Here is a 17489-nt window from a genome sequence, read left to right on the forward strand (position 1 = left end):
AAATAAGCCAATTTCTAATTGCAAATTAATGTTTAACTGTGAATTCCATTTTGTTTAGTAAGTTTCCTGGCTCAGACATAATGATGCAAGAATGTTATGAACTGAATTTATCCAAACCTCTTGGCTACAGAAAAAAATTGAGAGGGCTTGGTCCTATACCTTTACAATTGCTTTCTTTCCTGACATGTACAAATAAGGCACAAGAAAATGATACAATAACACCATAATATTAAGCCATACTGTAGCTTAGGTTTGATTAGTATGACGTGGTTTAGCTTAAACCAATTTTATATGGTTTATTCCACTGACAGAAAGGCTGGTATACAAATCTATTAAATAAACAGACTAAATTTTAAAATCTTCCCATCGTTAGTTCTATTTACTCCACTTTGCATTACTGCCTGTTTTTGTTTATGCATTGTGCTGTCATAGACTCAAAATAACACACACACACACACACACACACACACACACACACGTATAAATTTAAGGTAACATTCTGTCAGGTTTAAGAAACAAAAGGCATCTTGAATTATAATGAAGACATTAGAAATAATTCATACAGGTATTTTTTTTCAGAAGGGCTATATACTTTGAATTTTTAAATTTGAAATTCATGATGAAACAGCAGGAAAAGCACATTTCCCTACAGAAGTCATAAAGTTTTTAATAAGTTGGAAATAATTTTTGTCTACTCAATATCATTTTAAAAATCTAGGCTAACAAAGCATGGTAAGTTTATTGAATGAAATATATTGGTGGGATTTACTACGCCAAACTCAGTAAATCATGAGTATCGTGAACAGAGATTACAGTACTTTTCATGATAAACATATAACCACATGAGAACTAGGCAAAAGCCTTATTAACTGATAAGAATCCCGGGGCTTATCACATATTAAGAATCATGACTAAGCAAAATAAAAACAAAATCACAGATAATTAAGAACCTGGTAAAAAAAATCTCCACCTACATTGAAGTTGGTTATTAATTCAAAGGATTATCTTGTTATGCCCAAGAGTATAAAATGAATCATGCTACTTGTTCCTGGGCTAGAGGCTCTCATGCTAAAATTAAAGATAACCATCCTTCAAAATAACCCACATTTGATTCTTAAACACAGATTAACCTGGTGGGATCAAGGCAGTCAATACAAAGATTCCTATTCTGTCATAAATTGGAGGCAATAAACTAAACTAAACTAAAAAAATAAAATTGTTTTTACAGAGAACAGAACTGGAACCAACAAATGGAAATTTCAGGGAAACAGTTTTAAACAAGCATTTGGAGATATATCTTTTTTAACATAGAATACTTTATTGGCCAAGTGTGATTTTTTTACATTGCTTGTCCATGGAATGTTGCCTGTATTGGAACATGGGCTTCATTGCCAGAGGTATTTAATCAAAGGCTTGATGACAGTAATTACACTTTACATAGTGGCTTGAGCTAAACAATGGCCAGGTTCATTTCCAACTGCATGTTTCTCCAAACAGGTAAGCTAAGTTGTATCACATAAAACTATGATTTTTAAAACATCCCAGCTTGTTGGGATGGGTCAGTGGCCTGGTTTATGCACTAGAGTTAAGGTAAGAGCAAAGTCTTTTTAAACAATGAATACCCAGTCACCAAAAGTGTCATTAAGCATTCAGAATGCATTAAACAAAGCATACACTGTTCTCATTTAGTTAGGTAACCCAGAGGCCAAGAGATTTTAATGTGAAAAGCAATCAATAATAGATATAAAATGAATCATTCAATAAAATAAACTGATTTACAGAGTGCAAACTGTCACAATATGGTGTAGGACTTAAGCATTTACTCACCACTGAATTGTCTGATATATGATACATTGGATACTCATTTAGTCGTATATGTTCCTATGGCTCTCCCAGTCTCGTCTAGTTGCAAAGACTAGCTAGTACAACCAAAGGGGGTTTGGACAGAGCACAGATTAGGCCAGCCAATGTAAATAACAAGACTGACAGTGGTATTGGCTGCAGTGAGTAGTGCCAACCTGCCAACTAGAGCAGTATTTCTGACCAAATTCTCTGTTCGTGTTCCTGCTGCTCATTTATCACTGCCCAACATAAAGTGAGCAATGCAGCATAACCAGACACTTTCACACCACTTAAAGTGAGGAGGGAGAGGAAAACAGTCATCTTTCACCACACAAGAGAGGCAGAATCTCCCAAAGCAACTTGGCTGCTAATTTTCTGAGCAGCTGGAACCCTTGTTGAAGCTAAAAGTTTGTTTCTTTAAGCAGACTGCCCTAGCCAATACTAAGAGGGAAATGAAGGTAATGAAATAAGGGAAATGAAGCTTTCATTGCAAATTTCAAAAATAAAATAAAAAATAAAATACTGAAAATGAAATTAGGAAAAAAAGGCTTTATTCAGCCCAATTGTTTTCTTATTAATAACTACACTATGCAGCTTAAGCAACTATGGTATTTTTTGCAGTAAGAATCTGTAAACAGTAACCGTGGGACTTCAGGTCCATATCACTACAGTTCTATAATTCTAATACAAAATACTTCAGATATTCTCATTTAATAGCATATCTGCTTTAAATGCATCTTGCAACATGTCCAAGGTCTCTATTTGCCATTTTTCACTCCATGTCTATATCACTCAATTAGAATTCTAATCCATAGTGACTGAAAAAACAATCTTTTTCTGTACTCTATTCATCTCCAATACAGCAAGGCTGTATCCACCAAGCATGCATATTTCGTTTAGCAAAGCCAGCTGATCCTGTGCCATTATTTTTTGTCATTATCCCTTAACAACTTGTTGCCAATTGGACAACTGCTCTGTTTCATAGGTATGGCACAGAAAAGGTACAGAAAAGCAAAGGTTCAGAGTATGAATATGCTCCTCCTTTCGGTAAGTAAGTTTCTAGTTAATTCACAAATATGTGCAAAACTAAAAACAAGTTGTCTCCAGTTAAAACTCCTTAATTTGTTCCAAATGACATTCCTGAAGAATGGCAAGGAAGATAATTTTAAGAAAACGCTTGCAGAAATTTGAAAGTATATATAACCACTACACTACTGTGACAATCTGGCAGAAACAAAAAAAAATAGGTTCAAAACTCCTTATGGATGTGTGAGAGACGATATGAAGCAGTTGAGGGTGAAACTAGCAAAGTGTTTTATGCTACCTGGGGAAAGAAATAAGTAACATCAATTTACCTGAAATTATTTTCCAATAGAGGTTAAATACAAATCGTAAATGGAGCATCAGGATACAGGAACTGGCATATGTGCACTTCACAAAAGCCAAGAATTCCAAGAATTTTTGTTTTTAACTTCTCTGAATTGTAAAATTATCTGAGCTGCTTGAAAAAAAGGAATCATATTCCACAGGCTCAAGAACTATTATTATTCTGAATGTAAAATATTAATCTGTTGTGATTTATTTGCTAAGTGTTGTAATTACAAATTACTTATATTGAAGTGAAGTTGCATTGATTAACAATACTGAAGTTGGAACTAGTCAATTCCTTATTTCTTCCTTCAGCATTGTCAACAATTAGCAGATCTTGACTGAGCAGCAGAAAAAAAATGTAGATTACTTTTTCTTGCCTTAAACTCTCCATATGTTGCATGCACTATTTTTGGAAGCAGCAACATTTTGTTGCTAGATATGAAACCAGCATTCTTCATCTACAAATCATTCTATACATCAGCAGATCTATAACTTAGTTACTTCCTTTTCTAACAAAAAAAAAAAAACTGAACTGCTATCTGTTTGCATTAAATATAATTGAGAGATAAATACTGACAGCCCTGCATAAAATTCACCACAGAATTTATCTACGAGTGATCGCAGGGTGTTGTTGCAGTTGTCAAACTCAAGGACAACCAGGTTTGCCAATAAAATGGAATCCAGCCAATGAACTGCTGAAGGTGTGCAGGATTTTTAATGAACTGCTGAAGTTGCATATTTTTAATATACAAATTTTCAGTGGTTCATTGTGTGGCTTCACTGGTTGGTCGGCTCAAGAAAGGAAAACTCCATCCACCATTTTTAATAGTAAGTCTGCTCATAGAGATGAGTTCCAACTTACAAATTTGAGTTAAAAGTCTGAATTTGAAACAAAACTTGTTCTTACACTAGGGAACTGCCTGTACATTATTAAAATATTATAAACAATATCACATCAATATGCTTAATTTCTCTTTCTACTGCATTTAGAGGTTATATTTAGTGCTGGCAAGTAGAAAGAGAGATTACAGAGATTTAGGGCACTGTTCACTTCAGATAATGCATTTTTTCCCAACTTTATACCCCAGGAAGACAGCTTGCCTTGCCCACACTGACTCTTTGTAACATTAAAAAATCATCTGGGTTTAACTGAAGACATTTTCCTACAGGTAATGGTACACTGAACAATCCTTGCTGGGATTGTTCCTGTATTACACTAAGCCAGTGATGGCAAACCCCTGAATGCCTATCTTGATTCTGCTGGTGTGTCAGTGGGGGAAAGGTGCCCCCAGTTCAAAAGAGAAATAATTCGTAACAGAGTAATAAATAATTTTATTTTATTTAATAACTAGCTATATACACTTATTAACTTAGATAATGATATTTCTCAAAATTCCTATCCAAAGCAGCTCCAGGTCGAACGAGGCCTAGAAAGTTTGGAAAATGCTCTTGGGGAGCCTTGTAGACTCCCAAAACAGAGGGAAAGGCTTCCCTGTGCTTGCATGCTTTGGAGAGGATCTAGAAGCTGTCCGAGGGCCGGGCTTTCTCCAAAGGGTCTGTAGGCCGGATGTGTCACCAAAAATGACATGGCACGTCACCTGTGACACATGTCTTAGGTTCACTGTCACAGCACTAAGACACAATGTGTTTGATTTCGGTGTTGCATATAGTGTGAACTAAGTTAGTTCAAACCGTAGTAGTCCATCTAAATAAGTACACCATTGTCTAAATCAATACTTAATATAAATATAGGTAGTCTTCGACTTACAAACACAATTGAGCCCCAAATTTAAGTTGCTAAGTGAGACAACTGTTAAGTAAGTTTTGTCTCATTTTATGACCTTTCTTGCTACAATTGTTAAATGAATCATTTCGGGTGTTTATTTAGTAACACGGTCGCTAAATGAATCCAGCTTCCCGATTAACTTTGCCTATCAGAAGGTCTCAAAAGGGGATTATGCGACCCTGGGACACTGCAACCATCACAAATATGAACCAGCTGCCAAGCATCTGAATTTTGATCACATGACCTGCAACAGTCGTAAGTGTGAAAAATGCTCATAAGTTGTTTTTTTTTCAGTGCTGTTATGTATAATTTTGAACAATTACTAAATGAACTGTTGTAAGTCGAGGACTACCTGTAAAGCACAAATGTTTAAGATAATATCTAATATAAATAAAAATAAATAGACCAACTAAAAGAAGCTGCTGATTACTTTGGGAAAATAACCAAGCCCACCTCTACATGGCAATGTAACCTTTTTTTAAAAAGAACTCTGATTTATCATCATAAACAATTACTTTTCTTCCTCATCTGTCATGTTAACTGCTAGGTTCACAAATTGCTTTAAGCAAGGATTCTCAAAAAGTTTCAGTTTCAATGAAACTCTACTTAAAAAAACAACAGAATCTCTGATCAAGAGGCAGCACTCTTAAGGGATAGAAAATGGACAGCATTTTAGTTTTTCTCCCTTAGTCTAACACGGAAACTCTCTCTAGAGGTCCCCCCACCACACACAAAAGAAGAAAACAAAGAATCCTGCTTTAAGTTTCTGTGGTTTGTAAATTATGAATTAGTGAATTAACTTGAAGCCATAAAACACAGTTTACTAATTACAACAGAAGGACTGCACAATACATTAGTGAGAAAACAAATGCCACTTCATTGAGTCCTACACAATTCCATGAAATGAAAATTAACCTGAATTCAGAAATTAAGTTGGTGCCTTCAACAAGACAGATGTTGATTGCATCAACTTGCAAAGCTGAAGTGCTTTATCACACCACTGCCAACCCACGAAGATTCATCCCCCTTCCCAAGACTTAACTATCACTACTGGTAGTTCCCAACTTATGGATGGTTGCTTTTAACAACCGGTCAAAGTTACAACCTATCTGAAAATGCAGACCTAAGACTCAGACTTGAAAATCCAACATCACTCTATTTATGGTGGTTTGAAGTGTTCTGTGGTCACATGGAAGTTTTGCAGAAAACCATCACTTCTGGTTGTTCAACAAAACCAGGTGACAGTGAACAATGGGTTCACTTAACAACCATAGCATTTGCACTTACAAATGCCTCATTTACAATATGACTGCAGCAAAAAAATATTGTAAAATTGGGTCTGTCACATGACTGACCCATTCAATAACTATAATGGGCAGGCTCCATTACAGTCGTAATTTGAGGATTAACTGTGCTTGCAATGGCGTCTCAACCAACTTGCTTGTGTAGATCCAAGAGTAATGCAACAATGTCTTTAGCATCTTCTGCTAACATTTACAAATGGCTTGCTTGCAAGAGCAAAAATCTAGGAAAAGCAACTAGAAACAGTAACCATTCCTCAATTGCTGATTCTGTTCTGGATGGTGGCTACTTTACCTCCTTTTTGTTTTTAAATTCTGTCTTCAAAATCTACAGGAAGGCAAATATCCTTCAGTGACACAGGCAATTTATTGGTGCCTGCTTCTTCATGCTGCCCTTGCTGTTCATTTGCAAGACAAGAAAACAAATTATTTATCTGAGTGATTCCACATCAAGACAATTTCTCTATCTCACTTCTCCAGGCAATGACTTCTTCCTCTTTTTCTGTGGTAACTATTAGAACTTGAATAGAGAATTAATTAGCTATCGTTCATTGCCTCCAACCCCCTAATGGAAGGAATTCAGAAACTACTTTGTAGCACCTGTGGCTGAAGTTCTAACAAAACCCCTTTCAAACTGAGAATCTCCAAACTCCACCTTGGACTGGGATACTACTTGTCATACTGGTGTCCATGAAGATTTGTTCTAATTTTTCTTTTCCTCAGGCATATTATTCTGTGACGGATTTCAGAATCTCAGGGGGTCTTCCCAGTTTGTTTTGAAGATGAAGGATACTGGCTATGAGATGGCAAAGGGATGGGAATTTTAAACTGATTTCTTACTGAGGAAGTCAGAATTGCAGCGATGTGAATAGCTGGGTTCATACAGCTCACTGTATTATAGTTATTTTGCAGGTTGTGCAAAGTATTGTGATTTGCAGAGCTTGTTTACGTCTTAGGGTGCTCTGTGACCCCAGTTAGTTTATTCAGTAAATCCTAAGTTATCTGGTCACTGTATTCTTAAATGCTATGGTTATTATATATAAGCACTGGAAAGAATGAGCTTCATGGCCCAATGATTGACTGAATAAAACAAAGTTGTTTGGATTATTAACATGCTAAGCTATAGGCAGGCATGCCATAGTCCCCAAGGTAAATGCTTTGATAAGTTTAATGCATCTGTTTCAATCTATACCAATGAGACACATCAGTGCTTCTGGTAACAATACTGAAATGCTGCTGAACATTTTCGTTTATCCTCGTGATGTCACTAGCACAACCTTGAGGCCTTCAGAGGCTGGTTTCTTTTTTTATTATAAAAAATAAAACCCACACTGATAAAAAATATTGCTACATTTATGCTAAGCAATAAATCATGGATTGCAAAACATTAAAGATTCTTTTCAATCAACTTGCTAAGTCAAATCCTAAATTATAACCTGATACAAAGTGTGAACCCACTCATTAAGAAACAGCATTTTTTAGCTCTTTATTTAATACCATGTTAGTTCTTTTAAAATTCTTAAAAGTCTCAAATGATGCAATGTACATCTGTGGCTTCTCAAATTTGCAAATTTTATCTGTAGAAGAGTACATGCTTTTTGAATTCCTATTGTTATATACATTTCCACTGGCTTCTAAGGATGCCAAATGTATAATGATTTGATCATGAAATAGCTATTCATTTCTCAGTTACATCTGCATGCATTTAAGGCACATATGCCAAATATTTTTGGAAGTGACAGAGAAAGATCGCAATACTTAGGCCACACGAAACTACTTACCCCTATTAGGTTGTATAGGAGGCACAGCCAGCCCTTTAACTTACAAGCCAGCCTTATGTGCTCAGTCACTAAACCTGAGGGCCGATAAAAGAAAAGAAGGGGGATCTGTCAGGTTGTAGAAAAGCGACTTGAGAGAAAGTTGGCTGGAATCCTGGATGAGAGTTTATGACAAGTATGTAAGCTATAGTTAGATTTCTCTGTGTGTATATGTATTTGGGGTATATTTTATCTTCTTTGCCTGTATGTGATGTGTAGACTCCTATGTTCTTTTGATACCTTTAATAAAATTGATTTTTGTTTAAATCCTGGAACTGACTGGTGACCTTCTCTTACTTACCTTAGCTTGCCCAAGCTATAAATTTTTTGTTTCCCTTTCGGTATTTAGTCAGACCCCTGGTGTGTGAGGATTTCCTCCCTCCCCTTCAATCCTCTCCTGGTTTCCAGAGGGCTGGGATGGAAGGAGAGAACTGGTTTATATTGAAGGGATGTGATAACAAGGACACCTAATTTTCTCTGCACTTTTGTCTGCAGACATGACTGCCTTAGAAATTAAGGATCTCAGAATTTGAGATCTTCTTGTATGCCCAAATGCTAACAATCATTAAAATCAAGTTTTCTATTTTACTATAAATGTAAATTACACAATCAACCAACCATGTTTTAGCCAAGTATGTACTGCAAGCATCGCTTCTATGATCAGTTTATAGTTTGGTGTATCATAACAGTAGCAATGGGGCAATGTATATGAAAAAGGTGTCAATAGCTTGGCTATTATGATAAGCACCATGTTTTGAAAGTTCGCCAGCAAAAGTAGATAATTGCAAACTCCTAAGAGCCGTTCAGACTATTAAGATTTTATCAATCTTATAAATTAGTAAATGACAACTGCAGTAACAATAGTTTGAAAGTTTATTGTTGTGAATATTACTAAACCTGAAAAAGACCAACCATATCATTAACCAGAGTGAGGAACATGTACTCCTACAGATGTAGCTGATTGATAATTTCCAGTAACCCCTACCAGCATGCCCAGTGGTGACAGATGCTAAGAGCTACAATTCAGCAGCATCAAAAAGGGCAAAAGTTCTCCATCTCATTGTAAAAAACACTAATTTATTTTTAATTCCTAGAGTATTCCTTAATTGGGCAGGTTACACATCTTTCCTATGGGAATATTGCTAGCAAACACATCATATGTAGGAGGCAGTCTTTTAAAGATACATATATTCCCATTGGCCTGGATCATGTATAAACTGAAGACCAATTTCACTGATTTTTATCACTGGTTTAGTGAATCTAGCCAATTATAGTATATTCTATAAACCAAATTCAAACAGCTACAGCATAGCATAATTCTGCAAACCTTGGTAAAATTCCCGGCTAAGTACAACATGTGAACCGGGCCTTTGTGTTTAATGACATTAGTCTAGAAACAAGTTCTTGGTAAACCACTACAATACACTATAATGTTATACAACTGCAACTGTAAATGAGGAATATGTAACTTTCCTGGGCTACGAAGTGATAAACTGGGAGCCATACACCAAAAATGTACAATTTGATTTGATGACATATTTAAATAAAGTGAATATAATTATACTTCAGCTATGTATTTAATAAATAATCCTTCCTTTGCACTAGAATTCTATGTATGTAATAAATTTTGGAGATCTTAAAGAATCTACAAGGATTTAGAGAGGCGGTATAGTTTCCATAACTGAGATTGACTGCAGCAGAGATGCACTATCTTTCTCTAGATAAATTAATCAGATCCAGTATGACTTCCCCCTTCTGTAAGTTCCTCAATGAATTAATGTTGCATAGCATTTGTTATTCCATTCTACTGGTTATTTCAGCTATCTACCATCTGTTCATTTTGTAATAGCATATTAGAATAATGGTTTCCTCTGTACACTAATATTAAAATGGATATTTGGGGAAAAGGGAAGGAAGATTTGCTCCTTTTGCTTTATGATCAGCATGCTAAACCACAGGAAGATAAAAAAGAACACAATACAAATGAAAAACTAAGCAAATATTTCAGCAAGTATAGGAAGGGTAGCAAAACTGCATCCGTCCAACTCCATTAAAGCTGAAATGAATTGAAGTAGTATCTCTGAAAGTGTAGTCCAAGGATGCCAAGCCGCCCCCCAAAGACACTCTTAGGGGTTTACAAAATCAAAATGAAGATCTTTGCAAAAAAATTTAAAATGGCATCTTTCTCTTTGTTACAAAATAGTATAGTTTCCAGACAAAATATTATTTAATATTTAATGGCTTAATATTTATGATCATTATAATTTATATCAGTATAATGACCATTTAGTAAGTATTCTATTAATGTGTCTACATTAATTTTTGGTATGCTAAATATTGATAAATATAATCCATATACTCTTTTGTGGACCTTCATAGTTGTTAAAAGTGAGAAGGGGTGCAAAAGCAAAATGGTTTTTTTTAAATACAGCATTAAAGAGTGAATTTAACAAACAAATCAATTAACAGGTATAATTTTAGATTAAAGATGAGATTAATTACTGGCCTGATGATTTTTCAGACAAATAGAGAAGTCACTTCAGAACATAACATTTAAATACACATTTGAAACCCCAGGAATGCATAGGCTAGGTTCATGTTAAGTTAAACCACAGTTTAACCAAGTTTGAATAAACTACAGGAAATTATTAAAACAGTAAACCATGAACCATGTGTAAAATGATTCACAGTTGGACTCATGCTTGGCCTTTATAGTGTTTTTTTTATTATTATTATTAACATGGTTATTTTTCACTCACGTAACATTTCCTCTTTCTGTCACACTGAAAATTGCAACTTTGAAAATGTTTTGAAGTGCTTGGGAGCTCATATTCAGAGTTTTAAACCACTGCTTCAGTTCTGGGGCTTTCACTACAAACTATGAATCGTGAACCTGAGTGGCAAGTGTCATAACATCAAGCCAAAACCAGAGGTAATGTGGCTTAGCATCATGGATGAGATAGGCCACACACCACAAACTGAACACTTTGTATATTTGCTTATCTTTTATTCCGATGTTAGGGATAGAATCCAGACAACCAGTAAACAGATTAAAAGCATGTCTCCTGTAGATTTGTCCGGATTTCTGTAGTCCCAATAGTCACCTCTAAAATGCTTAACGAGATTTGATTTATGAATGACATATGTATGGGAATGCATACAAACAAATTCCATAATTATACACTGCCACAACCAAGCAGGCTTTCGCAATCACTGGTGAATTGTCCCTGCACCGTTAAATCTTCGCCTATTATATACTTTCCAGGCAGTTTTTTGACTCCTGGCGAAGAGTCCCTGCAGTTTTCTTGCCAAGGTGTTTCAAAAGAGGTTTGTCATTGTCCTCTTCGTAGGGCAGAGAGAGAAGCTGGCCCTTATACTGGGATAGCAAAACCTAAAACCCGTTGCCCTGCTGAGGTTTTCGGACGCCTCACGTTGCACAAAGACGGACGGGGTTACCCAAACGCCTATGGTGCAAGACCTCCAAACCTCCAGCACGTCCGTCAGCAATACCTGCGCGAAAAAAGCCTCCCCTTTTCTGAACCGAACCGAGCGACTAAGTGAAACCTTTCCCCACTTCCCAGCTGGATGAGGGGAAAAAAAAAAAACTGGTGTCACAAGGACGACGGCAGCGGGGAGGTGGGGGAGAGGGGGGGAGTAAACAGGTAGGAAGGAGGAAGTTAACAGAGTTGAAACCGGGAGGCGTTTTCGAGGGCAAGTTTGGTCGAAGGTGGGGGAGGGGCTACCTCACCCGCGGCGGAGGTGAATGCGGGGAGATGGGGAAGGGGGCGGCGACCAGACCACCGAGAACTTCTCCCGCAGAAGATCGATCTGTCTTCCCCCACCCCCACCCCAGTTCCCCCTCCCCAAATGACCTCAACCTCCACACGCCTTACCTTGCCGAGGCACAGCAGAACCAGGAAAAAAACCTGCGCCTGTCCCCTCATGGTGCCTGGTGGCGGTGGCGGCGGCGGCAGCTCGGGAATGCGCGCTCACTCAGCGCCGCTCTATGTAGTCATGGCAGAAAGTCTCCTAACCCGCCCGCCAAAAAGAAAGAAAGAAAGAAAGAAAGACAGCCCCGGAGGAGGGAAGCGGAGGAACCGCGCTGCTCACGCCTCGCTCCCTTCTCCGAGGAGCCCTCCGCAGCCTTTTCTTTTCCACCCCCGCGGCCGCTGGGAAGAAGTCAGAGACGAGACGCGAACTAACAGGCAGAAACCCCGGCACGGCAACCGCCTGGGGAGGGCAAAGAGTCAGCCACCGCCCCTTTCTGACCATTCATCGCTTCCTCCACGCTGCCGTTTCCAGAGGACAGAAATTCAGCTCCACGTTGGCGGCAGTTAAAGGGTTGGTTTTCAGCGTTTGATGCTGGCAGCCGAGTAGGAAGTTGTTCGAGCCCGCCTTGCTTCCTTCCCTCCCTCCTTCTCTCCCGCGATCGGGGCTTAGGGTGCAAGCGGCTCCCTTGAAGCGTTTTGCCTCCCCTCCTCCTCTTCCTCTTCCTCGCAGAGAATATTTTCTGCGGTGGGGGAATTTCAAAATGCCGCTGGATGAGGGATCTTCCGGTTTCTTTGGAGAGCGGGAGTGCTTGTTGTACCCGGATTTGCAACTGGACGACTAGGATCTTGGGAAGCAAACTCTGGCGTTGAATTCACGCCTTGTGGTAAAGTGTACATTTTGCCTGCTTTAGGTTTAATGTGTGATTGATTCAGTAGGTTACCAAACGACCCATGACTCAGTGCTGTGCGTAAACTACCCAAAGGAAGGAGTTTGCAACAAAAACACGCATGAAACAGTTGCAGTGTATCATCTCCTGAGCATTTCATAAATGTCAAGTTTGCCTGGTCATGTGCAATTTTTTTGTGGCTCCATCCATACTAGTGTATATAGGAGTGGTTTGCTATGAAATATCTTGGAAGTGAGCATCCAGCTTTGCAGTGATTGCCATGTTTTTGTGTTCTGGGGCACAATGAGCCACAAACTGACCTCATGTCATGTGGCACAAGAACTGGGTTTGCCAAGCAGGTTGACTATTTTGGTAGCTTAGTGTTACATGCAAACATGCTGGTTGTGAGAAGACATGGGTAATATTAGGGGCTGACAACTCAAGCTTGACCCTAATCATGCTATGAAGAAATCTGCGGATCCCAGCAACAATCCACAAATCTTCCAGAATCATTCTATGTTGCTCACTTCATCTCTTTTGATTTCCTTAAGACAAATTTAATCATTTTTCCTAATCTGTCATCCATTTACCTCATATAGTGAGCTTTCAGCTGCTGATCACTGCTTCAGAGTGAGCAGTCAGCCTTTATTTCCTACTCCTTGTGGGGGGCATGATATTCTTAGCAACATCGCCAAATCCATAATTCAATTATGCTTATATTTTTCTTGTTCTTTCTCGATGTACAGCTTTTTACAGCCATATATTATCACTCTGTAAAGTCACCTGCTTTAACTCTCAAAATTTATTTCCATCAAGTATGCATAAGATTGCAGCCTTGTTGATTTGTAGCAACAGACAAGCTGTAACAGAAAATTGTAGTTGGAAAATCATCAGAAAAAGGCTCTGCTGAATACAAGAAGATTTTTCTTCTGCAGAAATATAACAGAAGGGTAGCAAAAAGGACCAGCAGCTTGTTTCAAAGCTTCTTTGCACCCTTTTTAATAGGCTGTGTAGATTTACCACCTTACAAGCCACCTTTAGATTTCACTTCTGCTTCTGTCATAAAAAAATAAATAAAGGGAAACAGGCGTGTGTCACCAGTCAAATGAGAAAACTGCAGTACAGCTACACTGTAATTAATTATTTTGCTTTCAATTTTGTACAAAAGGAATATAGAGAGCATGCTTTGATGTTTGACATTCTAGCAACCTGAACGCAGAATAAAAGTCGGGATCAAATGGCAGTCTACTTGCGCAGAACTAATTATCTGTAGTTCATTCCACCTGGGCATTGAATATGATCCAGTTCTTCTTGATCAAGATCTGGTTTCATAGTCAGAATTTTTAATTAGAAAATACCAATGTAATAAGACAAAACAAAGAAGCTGTTGTACCTTAACAAATTGATTTAGAGTTTCTTGAACCAGGAGCCATTTGTTTGATGCATCATTGGCAAAAGAAAGCTGACCTAGGATTCTTCTCCATGGTAGCTGACTCAGAAGTTCAAAGAAGTCCCGATTGCAATTTGAATTCCAATTCTGTTTTGACAGTAAAACAGAATTGGAGTTCTGTGTCACAGAGACCCTGGAGGAGAAGAGAAGTGGAGTGGGGAATTCCTCACTTGATACCAGTTATTGGCAGCAGAAGCCTTATGTGGTGTCAGAACTGGAGCCAGAGGAGCTGTTCTTTGCTGCTCTTCTCCCATTATCCATGGTAAAAGAAAAGGAGAGAGAAGGCCCAATCTCTCCTTTCCTGCTCCTTGCTAGGGGTAAGAGCTGAAGCTGGGGAAGCAGCATTCCTTGGAAAGGTGCTTTATCATCTTTAACCATGCGTAAGTGCAGCAGCACAGCTGCTTTTCCCAGCTTGAAATCTCCTCTCCATTATTCAGTCTTTTAAACGTGTCCCCTGCGGCTTTAACATCCCTCTAATAAAGCCGCTGACCATCCACAGCTTCAGCAAAGAGGGGAGGCAGTTCAAACACTTGTCCAGGGGCAGGCCTGCAGCTTCAGCACCCTAAAACGTTAAACTTCTGAAGATAGTTTGGGATGTATGAACAGTTCCCTGCTGTACTGCTGGTCCACATCAGAGAGGCACATATTTAACAGCTTACCACAAGGTCAGTGAACACATGCATAAAAAGCTCTCATGTCTTGTTCCTCTGTCTAACCCACAATGCAGGGGAAGGGCTTCTGCAGGTGGCAGAATAGCAGGCCTATGGGAGGGTCACAACTTTTGGTTATCAGAAGAACTAGCATCCAAAAGACCAGCTTTCTGTCCATTTTCCTCTCCTCCAAGGGGAAAAAAAAGCAACTTGGGGGGAAAACCCAGAAGAGCTGCTCCCTTGTTTCCAATTCTCTAATCTACTTGGAAAAGTGGCAGCAAATGATCTTCACCTTCCATGTCTGCTTTCCAGTGCCGGGGGGAATTCTGGTTAAAAAATACATAGATCTTTCCTTCCTCTCCCAGTTCTTCTTCCCTTTTTCATGGTGCGAGAGTCTTGAATTTCTGTTGCTTAAAAGCAAATGGCTGTGAAAATCAATGTCAGGACCAAAAAGGGAAATCATGTCAGGAGCCTTAGGGTAGTCAGTCAGAGAGCAAGACATCCATCCTTCTGTTTATCTCATAGTGGTTCTCTGCGCAGGGAGCATTTAGAATGATTTGCAGTGGCAGACATGGAAAAAGTTTATTTCTGAAGTGGAGCAAGGAACGACAGGTATAGGCTACAATTGCAGTGGACAAGGGACAGAAGGATGGTGATGTCGTGTGTTCATAGCCTCGAGGAATAATTGGTGTGGATCTTTATGTTGGGTAAAACTGGATGTGGGGATGAATCTCTAATATGGCTCCAAACCATGGAAAATGACTTGCCTGCTGATCTTTTTTTTCCCCCTTCCATTTAGTCATGTCCAATTCTTGGAGACTTCGAGGACAAATGCCTGCAGCTTTCTTGGCAATATTTTTGAGAAATCGTTTACAATCACCTCCTTCCTAGGGTTGAGAGAAAGTGACTGGCTAAGATGACCAAGCTGGCTTTGTTACTAAAATGGGACTAGAATTCATGATCTCCCAGGTTCTAGTCTGATGCCTTAACCACTGCAGCAGATTGACTCTGCACCTACAGAGATGGACAATGACTGGATTAGGGTCAGAACGACAGTGAAATCTCCCCCAGCATTCTTCCATCTCAAATTCATTAAGAAAAAAGACTGAAAAAAAACCCACTCTAGCTTCTCATCCTTGTCCTCAAAAGCCATAAGGAAAATTTAAATTCAGCTCTCCCTTCTGAGGTCACATAAAACAAGGACTTCCAAATCCAATGTTGTAGGTCAACATGCAATTATTTAGAGATCTTCTGGGTTAATTTGGGCATGATCCTGGCCAGAAAATGACCAACCTGTAAGATTTGTATTATATACTTATTTGTACAACATTCTTAATTTTGCTCCTAAATTAGCAAAGTTACCTACTAATTTAGTAAAGAGGTTCACCAAACTATTACATTATAAATGAATCAAATTGTTTGCATAACATTGTTTAGCTAATTCATAGACTGTGTACACATACTAAATAACTAATTAGCCAACCCCACTGCACCCACTTTTGAGGTACGTGTGATCAGGGGTAACCAAAAAAATTGGGATAGTTAACACACATTCATTCAACTGTGAGTAAGTATATAGTGAGGACATAGTCTTAGGGTTAGTGCAAATTTAACAAGGGGTAGATTCATGGAAAGTTTAAATAATTTGATTCACAGATTTCACTATTTGATTTGTTTGGCTTGGCAGGTTGTATGAGCACACCAGTTCCATAGGTTTCTTTTTCATTTAATTGCTATTTTTCGTTCCCTAAGTGTGCCAGACATATTTATTTAACTTCCTCCTGGGTAAATGAATGGTAAAACCTATGCTATGTTAATTTTTTTCATGTGTTTGTCATTTATAGGCAGCTGTTTGTCATCTTGGAATATCTTGGGTGTTCAGTGTTCGGAACCTTTATCAAAGTAGTTTGTTATATTTCTTTCCACTGTTACTTGATTTCTCCATCACTTTTCATAACTAATCTTAATAAAGCAACTCAATCAAAACATTGCTGTGTTTTGTTATGTTCGTTGGCACAGGATCAAGAATCTTTCCCCGTCTTTCAGATTCAAGGTATGTACTTTACTCAAGAGAAAACACAAATAAAACAGGTAACAGATTTAACAGATAATCAGAGTTGGAAGGGACTTTGTAGGTCATCTAGTCCAACCTGCCCAACTGGGAGACCCTACACCATTTCTGACAGATGGCAGTCCAATATCTTCTTGAAAGTCTCAAGTGATGGCGCTCCCACAACTTCCGAGGGCAAGCTGTTCCATTGGTTGATGGTTCTCACTGTCAGAAAGTTTCTCCGTATTTCCAGGTTAAATCTCTCCTTGTTTCCATCCATTATTCCTTGTCTGGCCTACAGGTGCTTTCGAAAATAGCTTGACCCCTTCCTCGCTGTGGCAGCCCCTCAAATATTGGAAGACCTCCATCATGTCTCCCCTGGTCCTTCTCTTTACTAGGCTAGCCAAGCCCAGTTCCTGCAACCGTTCTTCATATATTTTAGTCTCCAGTCCCATAATCATCCTGGTTGCTCTTCTCTGTACTTTTTCTACAGTCTCAACATTTTTTTTATAATGTGGTGAACAGAACTGGATGCAGTATTCTAGGTGTGGTCTTACTAAGGCTT

General features: G+C 38.5%; 1 protein-coding gene and 1 long non-coding RNA gene across 2 annotated transcripts in view; one reads left to right on the top strand and one right to left on the bottom strand.

The window, feature by feature from the left end:
* PTPRJ (protein tyrosine phosphatase receptor type J) overlaps window positions 1-12136 on the bottom strand; it is a 104465-nt gene extending 92329 nt beyond the window's left edge. The window contains exon 1 of the mRNA XM_087920290.1: window positions 12011-12136. Within this exon, the coding sequence (XP_087776416.1) occupies window positions 12011-12061 (51 nt within the window). The 5' untranslated portion in view covers window positions 12062-12136. The remainder of the gene's footprint in view (window positions 1-12010) is intronic.
* A 65-nt stretch (window positions 12137-12201) lies between these two features.
* LOC148128107 (uncharacterized) lies at window positions 12202-16860 on the top strand. The gene is made up of 2 exons (XR_015740791.1): window positions 12202-12771; window positions 15674-16860. It is a non-coding gene; the product is annotated as an uncharacterized LOC148128107 (long non-coding RNA).
* The last annotated feature ends 629 nt before the right edge of the window (window positions 16861-17489 follow it).

The sequence above is a fragment of the Pseudonaja textilis genome, chromosome 1 (assembly GCF_049901715.1).
Source record: "Pseudonaja textilis isolate UNSWEBS1 chromosome 1, rPseTex1.2, whole genome shotgun sequence".
Taxonomy (NCBI): domain Eukaryota; kingdom Metazoa; phylum Chordata; class Lepidosauria; order Squamata; family Elapidae; genus Pseudonaja; species Pseudonaja textilis.